Raw genomic sequence first — 15071 nt, forward strand, 5'->3', positions numbered from 1 at the left:
ATTTTGGGAGGGAGGCGGAGGTTGTGCCCGGCGGGGCGGACGCTGCTCGCTGCGCGACTCGGGACCGGCCCGGCTGCCAGGGAGGCCCGTGTTTTGTTTCTATGGGGAGACGCGATGAGCTGTTTCCCTCCTCATGACGGGGAAATCCGCCTTCAGCTTTCTGTACCCGTGGAAGGGCGTCCTCTCCGCCTGTCTGCCTGGAAGTAAAGCCGGCAAGAGGAAAGGTAGCAGCGAGCTCCGCGGCGGGACGTGGAGCCGGGCAGCCCCACGCTGCTTCCCAGCCGGCTCCTAGCCCGCTCTCTCCGCTGTAATTGCATTAGGAGCGTTGTTTTTCTTGCTACATGGCTACAAGGCTGTTTGGGCAGATGTGAGATCTTCTGAGACCACCTACATAGCTGGAAAAAATCGTCCTTTGCAAGCTTGAGGCACAAACACCCTTCGGGCGCAGGGCGAGCCTGCTACAGGCAACACCCCCGGCATTTGTACAACTCATTTCTTCCCTTTACTTGCCCCCCCGCTGCTATTAGTTCCATTTGAAAGTGTTTTGAGTTGTGTAGTTTGTTCGGTAGAAACTAGGCAAAATATTTTTGGTGATGACTCAGTACCTCGGTTTGTTGGTGTTGCTTAGAGACTAATTCCCCCACCCCCAGCGAGTGGAGACTCCTGTGGTATCTCATTCACGGGACAAACCAAAATAGCAATTACATTTTTTTTTTTTCTTTTCACCTGATCCCGATTTGCTGTGCAGCTTAATTTTATATCCAGCCTTGTGTAACTGCAAAAGTTGTTTGCATTTGTTTTCATTTTTCTGCCGACTTGTGGCGGCTTTTCCAGCTGTATTTGACTGTTTACTGCAATCTACAGAAAAATATAGTAGGTTAACAGAAATGTTAGTGCTGGCTAATGGGCTTTCAAGATTTAAATTTGGGAAAACAAACTTGACCTTCTTGCTCTGTTCATTGTTTTGTATAACTTTTCAGCTTTTTGTAATGGGAATGGAGGTCGGACTAGTTGGGCTTCCATGGTTTGGCCATCAGGCTGCTTCTTGAATTGGAGGCGGTTGGCTTCACTAGTTCCCCTGGAACAAATGTGTTTCTAGGTTGCCTGTTTAAAACAGTGTGGTAGTTTAGTCATCTGTGCCAGCATTTCTCAACCTGTGGGTCATGACCCAAAAATGGGTCTCAAGAATATGAGAGAGAATTGTGAACAAACTTTAATAATGGATTATCCTTTAAAGGAGAAGAGTGCAAGAAACTGTGGGTTTTCCTTTGCAGGCGGGCAGCGTCCCAGCCTGCCAGGGCCTGCTTGGGGCTGCCCTGCCCCACACTGGGGGGGCTGGGGCCTGGGGCTGGGACTGGCTACCCATGTTTACAAATGGGTCCTGGTACAAAAGGCTTTGTAACTTTTTGACTTCTGTTCAGTTTTATGAACTCTGATTGTGATATGCAGGATGTTTTCTTTTGTTTTATGTTGAGAGAGTTTGAACTGGCTGTGTATCCTGTTTGTGATTGTATACTAAGGCCTGAGAAAGGAAAGGCTATTTTTTTCTCACCTTGTGTATAGCTGAGGAAGGAAGGAAGAGTTGCAAGGATTCACTTGCTAACAACTACCATTTACTGCTCATTTGCTCTCCCTTCATCCCCACCCCAAGAAACTGTGGCAGTGTATGTGTGAGCTCAGCATGTTTGAGGTGTGTAGGATTTCTCCCTGGGGCTCATGACTAAGGTTTGGTTTGTGAGTAATATTGATTCTTTGTGAATGGGGCTGATAAAGGGTGACAAGCTGTTGCAGGGAGACAAGGGAGTTGTCACCTAGCCTGAGTGGTAGCAGATCTCCGGCACATGCAGCTCTTAAGAATAGTGGGAAGCAGAGATGGGTGCTTCATGTTTGCGTTATAGATCCGTGACTCTTACCAAGACTTCAGCATATGAGTGCATGCAGGTTCCTTTTACAAAGCCTTTGTGTTTTTCAGCTGTCCAAAGTGGATTTTGGAGGGAATGGATCAAAGCAACTGGGAGGCTTGGAGGAAAGGGGTTGGAGGGAGGTTGATGGATGCTGGTTCCAGGGCCAAGATACTGGACTGTGGGCCTGCTTTCAAGAGAAGTGATAAACCTGAAATATTCACCTGAAGTCTTAGTGACAGGCCAGAAGCAGTGATGAGTTGCTCCATACCAGCAAAGGGAGCTTGGCTACTCAAAAGCTTTCAGAGGTACTGGATTCTCTTGCAGTGAATTGATCTCCATTTAGAGAAAGGAAGCCAAGGTCAGGTTGAGAGATCTTTAATTTCCTTCTCTTCAAGTAAAAGTGCCTCAGTGGGAAAATAAATCCAAATATGTAAGTCTTATGGCTAGCTAATAATAATTATCAACTTAGAGTCCCAGAGGTCCACTACTGAGGGCCCCATAATAGTAGTTTTGAACCACTGAGAGACCCATAAAAAGGTAAGGATTGTTCAGTGCTTCATCATGTTAGTACAGTACATATCGGGATCCCAGTTAGTGTCAACCCAAGAAAAGTCAAACCCCAAGCACTTGGGGCAGAACAAGGACTATGGGAGCCGTGTATGTGAATTGGATATGGTGCATGGGTAGCAAGGAAGTGGTTCTTAGATGAGACATTTTCCAAGCTCTGGCTTTGGCAGAGATGAATCCCAGGCAATGACTCTGGCTATCTCGGGGACTTGTTTCCTTGCCTTGTTCTGTCCTCCATGGTGTGCAGCTATCAAAGGTGGATACTTGAACATGTGCAGTCCAGACCTCAGTCATGTTGGAGCTGAGTGGGATTGTGATAACAATGCTTTGCTTCTATGTTTCTGTAGACTTCTCTTGCTATGAAAAGGAGGACAAGAATCAGGTTTAAAGGTTAGAGAGCTGATGTGCTGAGTGTTTACCATGAAATGGGCATTAGTGTGAGATGGTCCATTCACTCCCCTTACCTGGTGAGGTACAAGAAACTAGGCTGTCATAGGCGGTTTTTTGTTCTGTGTTTTTCCCACTGTAGTGTTGATTTCATTTGTATGAATACACACATTTGATGAAGCTGAAGTGTACTTCTTTTTGTAGGGTAGCTGTGTTGGTCTGAGACAAAAAAGAAACACAAAACACTAAAAATCTTGGTTCAGAGATAATATCTTTTATTAGACCAACTAAGAAATCGCAAAAAAAATTCTTTGCTCTCCTGTTTGTCCTTTCGTTGCATGCCTTTTTATGTTCCCCCGTGATATTGTTGAGTCTCTGAAAATAAGTAGCAGAAACCTAGCCCAATACCTTTTCCAAAAAAAAAAAAAAAAAAGTTTGAATCAGATGTTAACAGGAAAAATTTTTAAATTGGATGGATTTTTTTTTCCTGATGTATTAATAAGCATAGCATTTGTCTTGCTGTTCAAGGGTCTTCCTGGTTTTCTACCTAAAAAATCTATTCTGTGTATATTAGGAAACCTGGCTCATTTAGTGTTTTGTGGGTTGTTTTGAACATTTTCAGGGTAGTCTATTAATATAGCTAGACTGGGTAAGTGCCTTTCCACTGAGGTTGCATCAAAGTGACAAGTTTCACTTAACAAAAGTAAATTTCATAACAAGTGCTTTTGAAGTTACTAGAAATATTTCTGCACCTACCTAAACAAAGAATAGAATTAGTAGTTTTCCTTTTTGACTACTTCTGCAAATAAGGCAAAAAAAAAAATTCCCATTCCACTTTCTGAATGACTTTGGTGTGTTTTCAGCTTGCTGAAATAACAGAACCCAAGAAGACCAGGGAATTTTGAGAGATGGATAGGAGCCAAAGGAAGGCCTAGACCAGTGGTTCTCAAACTTTTAAAACTCCAGGCAGTCCCCAGTATGAGTGCCACTCAGTTCACTAATAACTTGTGAATTGAGTGGCACCCCTTATCAAAAACAAATGTGCTTCTCTCCTTGTGGGAGGGGTGTGGCTGGGAGGAGGAGTGACTGGGTAGGAATGTGTCCTTGTACCTTACAGCACCTTTCAGAGGCGCTCAAGGGATCTCTTCAGCTTTTTTCTACCAAATTGGGAAACAAAAGCACTGACAGAAGGTTTGAATATTGAGTTCAACTCAAAACTATTTGTCATGAAAAAGTAATATTATCTATCAAATCTATGATGTTTCTGACAATACAGTCTGCCTGGTGGTGGTGGTGGTAGGAAAACAAAGATTAATAAAGACCTGTTACCAAAGGTGTGGTGGTACAAATGTAAAACTTAAACATCTTTTGGGCCTTTTTGTTTTTTCAGAGTGCCAGTACTGATAACATTTCCTCCTCCTCCTCCCGCTCCCCACCTGCAACAAATGACTTTTCATTTTCAGTCTAGAAACTTTTAATAGAACTTCTGATCTACTTTTCACCTTTTAAAGGGCTGGCTGCAGTAAGAATTCTCACTCCTTCCCATCTACAAATTATAGATGATATTCCTTAAAATGGAAATGGATTATGTTTGCTCCAAATAAAAATTGATTTTTGAAATGCACCTGAGTTTTTCTATAAACAAAACTCTCTCTTGAATCCTCATAGGGAAGACTTAGAATGTGTCAGTTCACCTGTTTTCTGAATAACTACTGAATACTGTTTTTTCCCTTTATTACAGAAATGAGCCGTCAGACTGCTACAGCACTCCCGACAGGTACTTCAAAGTGTACGCCATCACAGAGGGTGCCTGCATTAACTGGCACTACAGCTTCCAACAATGACTTGGCTAGTCTTTTTGAGTGTCCTGTGTGTTTTGACTATGTGCTGCCACCTATTCTTCAGTGTCAGAGCGGCCATCTTGTTTGTAGCAACTGTCGACCCAAGCTCACATGCTGTCCAACTTGCCGAGGCCCGCTGGGCTCCATTCGCAACTTGGCTATGGAAAAAGTTGCCAACTCTGTACTCTTCCCGTGTAAATATGCCTCTTCAGGATGTGAGATAACCTTGCCACACACAGAAAAAGCAGACCATGAGGAGCTGTGTGAGTTTAGGCCTTATTCATGTCCATGTCCTGGTGCTTCATGTAAATGGCAAGGTTCTCTGGATGCTGTAATGCCACATCTAATGCATCAACATAAGTCAATAACAACATTACAGGGAGAAGATATAGTTTTCCTTGCTACAGACATTAATCTACCTGGTGCTGTCGACTGGGTTATGATGCAGTCTTGTTTTGGCTTTCATTTCATGTTAGTGCTGGAGAAACAGGAAAAATATGATGGTCACCAGCAGTTCTTTGCAATTGTACAGCTGATAGGAACACGCAAGCAAGCAGAAAATTTTGCTTATCGACTTGAGCTTAATGGTCATAGGCGGCGATTGACTTGGGAAGCAACTCCTCGCTCTATTCATGAGGGAATTGCAACAGCCATTATGAACAGTGACTGTCTAGTCTTTGACACCAGCATTGCACAGCTTTTTGCAGAAAATGGCAATTTAGGCATCAATGTAACTATATCAATGTGTTGAAATGGCAATCAAGCATTTCCAGGCCAGTGTTTTAAAACCATTGCATTTAATTTTGCAGAACCTAGGGTAACCATCTGACTGCCAGACAAATTATTTGGTAGATGGAGGCTAGACATACATGAAGGTAAATAAGAGGAAAGGCTGTTAAATTACAGGAAGCAGTTGCATGTAGTAACACTAATATATTTAAAATAAGTTGACAGTAAACCACTGAAATATATACACCCAAAATGGGCATCTTTTGTATTAAGAATTGATTCTACAGGAAATGTTGTAAAATAATTCTAAAAACTTGTTTGTAGATTGATTGTACTGTTGAAAAGGATACTGTTTCGTGTTTTTGTGGGTTTTTTGTTTTGTTTTGTTTTTTCTTTTGACTGACAAGCCATGTTGAGCGGTCTGGTCTCTGGCCGCTGCTTTTTTTTCCCCCTTTGTAAGTCACTACATAGTATTGCTGCTGTTTGTGTATATTTTTTGTGTATTTGCTAATTTTTATTAACTTCTAGTTTTTCATTAAATAAATATGACTTTTCTGTAATTCAGGTTTTTCTCTTTTTTTGTACCTTTTAAAAATTAATTACAGGTGTCTTATTTGATATGCATAATTGCTTATGGTAAAAAATATAATTCTGTATATTTGGTAAATTTTGTCTCTTTCCAGTAGTCCATTCATTGGTAATACTGTTCTTAATTGAGCTATTTTGTGAATGTATTAAATGCTAAACTAGTATGTTGGAAGAAGTACCAGGAAAAAAAAGCTCCTTTAAAAACAGGTCTAGATTTTTTTTATTTTATATCTTTTTTTTGATTTATACTTCCAAACAAAGTAATGAATTATTAGGGGAACATTTAAAAAAAAAAATGAAAATTCAGGCACAGTTTCAGATTTCAAGAAATGTAGAGACTCAATCTCATCCTTGTATTTATTGTTTTTGCAGTACAAAGAAGGCATTGTTTTATGCAGTATTTGTAACTCTAAAAACAGGCCATTTGCTTAAAGGCAGTATCAGAATAAGATGTTCTTGGTCTTTTATAATTGTCATTAAACGAATACCTGGCAAATTAAAAACTCTTGGTTTATTCCTTCAGCACAAATTTGGGTAAACTTAATGTTGTTTCTCAGTTTCTTGTTTTCTTTGGTTGTGGTTGTTACTAGAGAAAACAAACTTCCTTCCCTCACCCCTGCCCCAGTCATACTAAGCTTGTATATATATCATTTTAGTGATGTGGTGTTGGCATACTTTCAAATGACAGTGTACATGCAATTTGCCTACGTTTAAAGGCATAAATGATCTTCTGGTCCCTGTACAGGTTGTCTGAAGTCATGGAACTTACTTCACTTTGACTGTGTATTGCTATGTCTTTATGAAACGCCTAGAGAGAACTGATACAGGAAATAACAATTCTTTTCCATATTATTTAACATTTCAAACTATTTTAAAAGTATCTTGCTAAATTTAGTAACTGTAAACAGCTGCTCTTGGGAGAAATGGCCTTCGTATCAGCTACTTTTTCTAGATATTTACTATGCGTTGTCTGTCTTACCAGAAATAAATGCATTAAGGGGCTTTTGCTTTACTCTAATTATTAATTGGTGCAGTGACAACATGATTGGGGTAAGTAGTTCTTTAAGTAAGGAATATGAATCGGCATTGGCTTCAGACTGACCAGATCAGCACAGAAAGAGTTCACTTTATACAGTGAAAGCAGTCAACTTCAGAAATGCTTTGTGGTGATAAACTGTTTGAGGAAGCATCCCTGAGAAACGTACTGGCATCTTATGCCAGTAGGGGAACTTCAGGGTCTGTAATCTACACTATTATTTCAAGTGAATACAATCTTATGTAAAATAAGCAGTTGCCTTATTTTAGATAACTCTTGATTTTTGTCAAAGCAGTTACAACATTGATTGGCAGGTTTAGAATTAAAACCATATTTAAATAATGCCTAAGTAATGATAGCTTTTCTTTCTAAATCTTGCCAAGGTGTTGCTGATTTGCTATATAGCTGGAGTTTGGGTTGAATAACAGCCTAGCTAGTGTAATGAATGCTATGTAATTGTAGGAACTTGCCTAAAACTCTAGAGGTTTTCTAATGTGCTGCTCAAGATTTAATACTTCTCTATAACTGTAGCACTTGAAATACGAGCAAAAAACCATGTTATTTGGAATTCAAGTTATTTTTAATTAACATTCTTGCATGTGCAAAAATAGGAACACACTGGTTCCTAAAGGCTTAATGCATTGCACCTGCAATGAATGACCTGATACTGAGAGAGGCACATCTGAGCTGAATGTAATTGGGGAGATTGTCTCTATCAGCAGTTACTGAAATACTAAGGAACAATTTTAAAAAGGATTTTTTTTCATTGTATTTTACGGGTAATGTATGCTATAGTGCAACTAATACTGCATGCTGGGTTTTATTAAAATATAAGCTAGTACATACTCAGTGTGGTGTAAGAGCCAACATAGTATATTTCAATGTAATTTATAAGACAGAGCAGAGAATCAGATGCAAGGGACATTCAGACCCCGATTCTCAAAGGTATTTCAACACCTAAATATTTTGAGGATTCAGGCCTAATAAGTGTATGCTTTTGTGATACAGTAAGACTTACTAATGACCTATGTTTAAAACAAGTGTACTGTCTGCTATCTAATCTAAAAATAAATGGTACCTTTAAAGTGCTGGAAATGCTTTACTAACACTGACTTTACTTCAGAAGACTGTATTATTTTGTTACAGTAGAAAAAGTACTCCATTTACCTTTACTTACAAAATACTATTTCAGTTATTTTTATATTTATTTTCATAAACTTTGGGGACAAAAGTAGAATCACTTGTCACTTCCCTTTAAATACCTATTTTTGGAGGGGGACTTTTTAAAAATCTCAAGGGAAAAACTTGATCAAATGAGCCAGTATAACATTTAATTGGCTTCTCTGTTCTGACATTCTGGTGTGCATTTCTTTATTTAGGATGTCAAGTTCTTGGTCATAATATTCATTTCAAACCAAAGTAAATTTACATTTTTTGCACTGTTCCCTGTGATGGTACTATATTTGAAGCCATATTTTAAATTTAACGTTATTGAATTGATTTAATATTTGTTGCAACTTTTCAAATCTAGTCTGATTTGAAACTGACTGTTAAAGTTATGCCATTTTTCATGCATAAGCCGACTATCAGATAATGCAGTTCATAAAATGACTTGAAGTTTGAGAAGAAAAAAGCAGCATCAGTTTGCAAGCCTGATTATCTTGTAGTCTTAAGTCTACAGTCAGAGGCAACTGCATTGTGCAATTTCAAGCATGAGTATCTATTTACAACTTGCATTCAAATAACCCACAGTGCAATGAAGTTATGACTTTGAAAGTCCTTTACTATTCAAGTTGAGACTAGGAATCATATGATAGTGGCAAAGAATGAACAGCTGGGTACTACAGAGCACAGAAAATAAAGTGCAGTGAAAGGTACAGATGGAATCAAGTTAGTTAAATGGGTAACAGCAAAAACTCATAGTAAAGAACTGTTCAAAATATTATTATTAAAGCAAGAAATGCAATTTGGCTCCAAGCAAAGCTTTCTAGCTTCCTCCCTACATATAGCCAGAAAACAGTATTTACTCATTCCAAGTTCAAAGAAAATGCTTTTGCAGTTTAGTGTTTGCACAGCTAAAGTAATTGTGTGTTTAAATTTCTTGCTTGGCTCTTCTAAACCTAGTTTTGGCAGTGGAATGCATTTGTGCAACAAGCATAATTATGTATGGGACTCAGCAGAGCATTTAGGAATTGGAAACAGCCCTTCATGTAGCTGTTCTACACCCCTGCCTTCTAAAGCTGATTTCAGCAGCCATGTTGCTACAGAAACTGATATGCCAGTCACCATACTCAAACTCTATAAGCACCTTTTTCATAAAACTAATAGTTGGGCTGATTACAAAAATGCATTATCAGAAGAAGCCAACCCTTTCCCAATTTAAATGGGTAGCTCCTTCAGTACCTTCAGGTTTCATACTGCTCTGTGGTCCCAAAAGTTGGCTCCTGCTAAGATAACAAAAAGGAGCTGAGTCTCAAGGTAGAGTAAAACTTTTCTATGCCTGCCCCTCTGCTAGCATGGAGAGAATGTGGAGTACGTAGTGTAGTGCAAAACGTTCTTCTCATCATGGAAATGAGAAACTAACCCATTTTAAGTATTCTCTGGCCTTTTGACATCTGCTGGCTTTGCAAAATGTTACAGGGCACAGCCCATTTACTTGGGGAATCCCTTTAGAGGAATGGAATGATGGACCTTCATGTTCTGAAGCAAGTACACAGGTAAGGAAAAGAATGTGTGTATGTTACAGTGGAAAGCATTAGATTGTGTACAGCTGTAGTCCAAAACCTTAGGAGGGTTTCTTAATGCAACATGAGGAAATGGATGTCTTAATTTCAGCTTAGTTGCAAGAATACTACTGAATCAAAATCAGCTCACTCTGAACAAAAGAAGGCTGAACTGACTCCCTTCTAGCCTGTGCATACATGTTAGCAAACTACAGTGTGCATGCTTCACCTTGCTTGCCAATTATGGAACAGTTACCACCCCATGTAACAAATCTCTCTCAAATTAGACCACTATTGTAAATTTTAGCCACCAAAAATGTATTTCACAACTAGCCAATAAGAAGTAGCTCTAAAAGTTCATTTTCTTTCTTTAAGGTCAGGTATTTTATTCATCTACTGCCAAACAGCGGAGAACAAGTCAACAGCTTATAAATATCTGCATTACTAAAGGAATAAGAAATACTTCCCAACTTACCTTGGATAGGGGGGAAAAAGGCACCTAGTGTGGTATTTGAGACGTGCTACCACTTCCTGGGCTGGGGATATCAAACATTTAACTTCCACTTTGAACTGTGTATACACTTTTTCACTATAGTTGGATAAACATTGAGAACAACTTAATTTCAAAGCTCAGACTCATCATCTGCCTTGCGAAATCTCTCAAGTACTCTGCAAGAGCATCGTGGCTTTTGGAAAATGAGAGATGGCAGAAAAACTTGTTGCAGTGAGTATAATCTTTCCTTTCTTAATGTTAATTTTTAAATGTACAGATAGTCCTTCAACCTACTTTCTACTAGCATGCTCACTTGCAAACTCACCTGAAACTGTCTACCAGTGCATTAAAATCCCTATTCTGGCATGGGACCACATTCGACAGGCCACATGCTGGCTTCAGGGAGGACACTTACCTTTTAAGTAATGTTGAGAGGATGTTATGAACCTAAAAGTTGTTCTGTATAGCCTGACATATGCCCATCAGAATAGAAGAAAATGTTGGAAACCAGGTACTTTGCTTCCATTCCTAGCCATGCTAGGTGGCTTTAACTTGCAACTCTGAGATCCTTAGATGAAAATACTCAAGTGATGCATTTGAGATTTATCATTTTTCTTATTGGCATAAAAGATATGACTTTGGTAACTGGTTATGGTTTTGAATAAACCACTCTTCCACTGGCCTATTGCTGGATTTGGACTTGCTGCCAGCATCTCTTTCCTTCTGACACTGGTTAACTGTTACCTTCTAGCAGCACCTTTATTCTGCAGGTGTTCATTAAGTGATTGTAACTTTTGTGTGTTTTGTGTAATTTCTGAGTATGATCACCATCTATATGAATTTAATATCTACTGGCTTTTCTCCTAAGCTATTCCACAACTATTTAAACAGCAGTAAATGTTTTTACTGATCTGCATTTGAAGAAACTATAAGGTCTTTTTCTGTAGCTAAACTTATCCATACTGCACTTCAATTATTTTCATGTTGGATATTTTTGTGTTTCATAATATTCGAGAAATTAGGTCCAGATTATTGCAAGGGTAATGTGCCTTTCAGCTGGTGGGGTGTCCTTTTGGAATTGTTTTTATGTATACTCATTAAAGTTGGCTTATTGCTGTAGCTGGTATTGCAACTCCTATGAACAAAAGGGAGTGTTAAAAAAAGTTTTAAATGAAGGAAATCTGAGCAGAGTGAAGGCAACTGATTTTTGCTTTATTTTTATCTTGCCTTTGAAAAATTCTTATTTTGTAACTTAATCTTTAGTTTAGAAATCCTTGCAGAAATGCCTAATAAACTTTCAGTTTTTTGTGTTATTCTTCAAGAACAGATTTTTGTGATTGTCCATACCCAAAATAATTGGAAATAGGTTTAATTTAGAAAAGTGAATTTAGAAGGTGCCAATATGCAGCTGAACTTACAGAGAAGTAGGGCAAACCATTCAAGCCTTTTGAAAAATGTCACTATCTACTTGGGTGCACAAGTCGCATATATTAAATTTTATGTGGTAGATGGGTACAAATCTACTCTAATACTAGTAGCCCAACTGAAGACTGAGTTGAGTTCCTGCATATCACTGTTAGCCTCAATTACTGTTTCCATGCTGTGCACCTTTTTTTATTACAGTAGAACACTTGCAACTGGAAAGTTGATCAGCTTCTAAATTTTCATATGCAGGCAATCTGTTTTTAAAGTTTACTATTTAAATGCTCAAGTGCGGTCTTGGCTGAAAATCCCCCATCAAATGCTGCATTAAGAACTTCATCAAGGCAGCCTGCCATAACAAAAGTCAAATCCTGCCGCACATTCACCGCAATCCCTTCCAGATCTTTTTCATTTCTTTGTGGAATGATGATTCTCTTCAATCCAGCTCTGTGTGCTGCTAGGACTTTGTCCTTAATTCCCCCAACCTATTAAAAACACAATTGGGAAAAGGAAAGTTATTTAGGTATGTGTTTCTTTCACCAAAGACATGAAGGGCATTTGGGCTGCTACTTTTAATTTCCTCTAAAGCAGAGGTTCCCAAACTTTCTTATTGAATACCCCCTTCCATATTTACCAGCTGCCTGCGGGGAACCCCTGATCTAAAGCAAATAAGACAGGATACAAAACCTTCCCACTGCCTATATAAATAGCATGTACAATTTTTTATTTGAAACATGTTTCAACTCTGGCTTAAGAGCATAACAAGATAAAAGTACTGCAGTTTAAATTATGATGCTCTTTGGCAATAAAGTGCAAAAATCTCAAACAAGGGAGAGCTTATTACCTTTGCCAGGTGAGAGCAAAAGAAATGCTTCTAAAAACTTAAGGTTCATCTCAAACTAATGGGATAAGACCTGAAATATTCTATCCTATGATTCTGATCGAGTCCTATGCTGAACTTCCAAAAAAATTCTGTTTATGTGTCATTAAGTAGTTGCCTGGCTGATATTCTGCGACTCATCTGTCAGAACCAGGGTTCCCAAGTTGCAGATACAGTATAACCTCAAATCTGTCATGCTCGGGACTGAGCACCTGCTGGAAATTTAGAAATGCCGGACTTTGGAACCAGGGCAGCAGCAGGGGGGTGGGGAGCAGTGGTCAGTCTCAGAGTGGTGGGGAAGTGCTGGATGTTTGACATCTGGATTTATGAGGTTATCCTGTATCACAAATTCAGAGATCCACCACCACAAAGTTCACACCTTGACTTGCTTATTTCTTTTCCTAAGAACCCTGGCTCATAAGATCCATGCAAACTTCAAGCACATATCTGTATTTGGTTATTCTATTGCCTGCATAAGTAAGTAGAGTTGGTATATAGTGGGTTGTATGGTGTTATTTCCTTAAAAAAACCAAATCTAGTTTTGTCAGGCCAGCTCAGGTTATTGAGTTAAATGAAAACACTTGGTCTGGACAAAGTTGGTAACCTTTGTCCTGCTCCGCTGCTATTGTGCATCAGGGAGTTTGTTTTTAAGGTGCCTTGTGATCATTCTCCAGGCTCCATGAAGTATTGTGGTATCTAAATATATACATTATGGGGGGAGGGGATTAATCCATACAGAAAAGCGAGGACCAGGCATTCCAGCAAATCAGCAGACGGTCACATCAAGCCAAAAGTGAAAAAAACAATGGAAAGTTTTATTTCGTTGTCAGAACTTCAAGAACATTTTAATTTTGTCTTTTTCCAAAACGTGAGAATTTTACCTGGCTTTTCTTATGTAACCAAAGTTCTACCTGCTGTTCTTTGGTGTAGCTTAATGGAGCAACTTTTATTTATCCCAGGGTGCTGTAGAGCAGATGTTTAAGAAGCATATATTAGAGATTCTCTGGATACTAATCAAGCCATTTATTACTCAGGTGCTTTTAATTTTAAAAAATTAAGTGACCACAAAGTGGAGCACTCTAGAATCCTAAAATCATAATGTTTAAAAAAGAAAAGGTCCTCCTTTGTTCAAGTAAGGGCAGAGCACAGGATTCATTAGTTCTTTGCTCTGATATTGAAGAATCCTCTTTAATATCAAACAAAGGAGCCCTTGTTCTGTCAGTGCTTGCTGCTTACCATAGTACTTGCTTCATATGACCATCACATGGAAGGAAGAACTGTTTGCAAAAATGGACAAGTGCTTTGTCACAAATTGATTTAATATTGGCCCAGTAAAACATTATACTGTGCCAAATGTCTCCTGTTCTTCAGTGTTAAAAGGTTTTGGAAGTCAAGCCAGCCTACTGTTATGAATAAATGTTGTATTACTCCACAAATATAATCCTTATATCCATCAAAATCCTGCTGCACAGATCCTTCTAGCCTATCACTTTGCCCAGGTCAGTTATTTGCATTAAACATAAGCCCGTGTTCACTTTCAAAACCTAATCTGCACCTCCTCTCATTCAGTATCACATGGTTGACTCCTGCTTCTAACTGGCCCATGATGCTGACCTTAGATTATCTCACACCTTCACATTGCTTCATATGAGAGGGAAAGGGTCAAAGGTCCCCCTAAGCCTAGAAGGCTGTACAGCACAAAGGAGCAACAGGACCAGCATTATGCCCAGCCAGAGACATAACTAGCATGTTGTCCGCCCTGGACAAAACCCTGCTCTGTGTGAGTGCATGCATGTGACAAAGATGGTGTGTGGGGGAAGAGGGGTTAGTCTTACCTGCCCTGCAGGATGCAGCAGCCCCTGGGGGCTTTGAAAGTACAGCAGCATTGTGGAGTTTCTACATCCTGCTGCTATTGTTACAGCTGCAGCACCATGGACTCCTAAGAAACTGCTGTCCTAGTATCCCTGGATCCAGCAACTTTTGGACTTCCAGCACAGCTGACCGGTAATATCCTTTGGCATTAATGCAGTGCAAGATCTGAACACATTCCTCATATATATTTTTATATAATACATATATTATCTCCTCTACATAATGCAATGCTTTAACCACTTAAAGTGGTTTTGAGCAGTTCCCTGGAAAATGTCTAAAGATCTCTCATTACCCTGAAAATTGCTATGACTCCTACAAAAACTGATAATGGGTTAGGCTACAATAATAGCACCAAGCAGCAGCTTCTCATTTTTTCTGGGGGCAAGGACTGTAACTGTTCTGTGTACACCTTACCTAGTACAGTATGACTAGGGCTCCTAGACACTATAGTAATACTATATAATTGATGTTTTTGAACTGTACTTAGTCCAATGACTTAAGGAGGTTTCTGTAGTTGTAAATATCACTCAACTTCATAAAGGACTGAACTGTGTCTAAAGATCCTTGTGGTTGATTAAAGCCAGATTCTTTCTACACTGTGATCAGCAGTAGTAAAAGGCAAAAATGCA

The 15071-nt window shown here is 39.1% G+C and overlaps 2 protein-coding genes across 8 annotated transcripts in view; one reads left to right on the plus strand and one right to left on the minus strand.

The window, feature by feature from the left end:
- SIAH1 (siah E3 ubiquitin protein ligase 1) overlaps positions 1–6975 on the plus strand; it is a 33179-nt gene extending 26204 nt beyond the window's left edge. For 4 of the 7 annotated variants that reach the window (XM_019535765.1, XM_019535768.1, XM_019535769.1 and 1 more), the window contains one exon: positions 4600–6975. In XM_019535765.1, coding sequence (XP_019391310.1) covers positions 4600–5450 — 851 coding nt within the window. In that variant the 3' untranslated portion in view covers positions 5451–6975. Of the gene's footprint in view, positions 1–24; positions 225–2055; positions 2210–4599 lie in introns of those variants that run through there. The other 3 variants (XM_019535767.1, XM_019535771.1, XM_019535770.1) reach the window with 3 other exon arrangements.
- Positions 6976–11459: 4484 nt separating this feature from the next.
- LONP2 (lon peptidase 2, peroxisomal) overlaps positions 11460–15071 on the minus strand; it is a 73992-nt gene continuing 70380 nt past the window's right edge. The window contains exon 15 of the mRNA XM_019535763.1: positions 11460–12175. Within this exon, the coding sequence (XP_019391308.1) occupies positions 11954–12175 (222 nt within the window). The 3' untranslated portion in view covers positions 11460–11953. The remainder of the gene's footprint in view (positions 12176–15071) is intronic.

Source organism: Crocodylus porosus, unplaced genomic scaffold (genome assembly GCF_001723895.1).
Source record: "Crocodylus porosus isolate Cpor-Errol unplaced genomic scaffold, CroPor_comp1, whole genome shotgun sequence".
Classification (NCBI taxonomy): Eukaryota; Metazoa; Chordata; order Crocodylia; family Crocodylidae; genus Crocodylus; species Crocodylus porosus.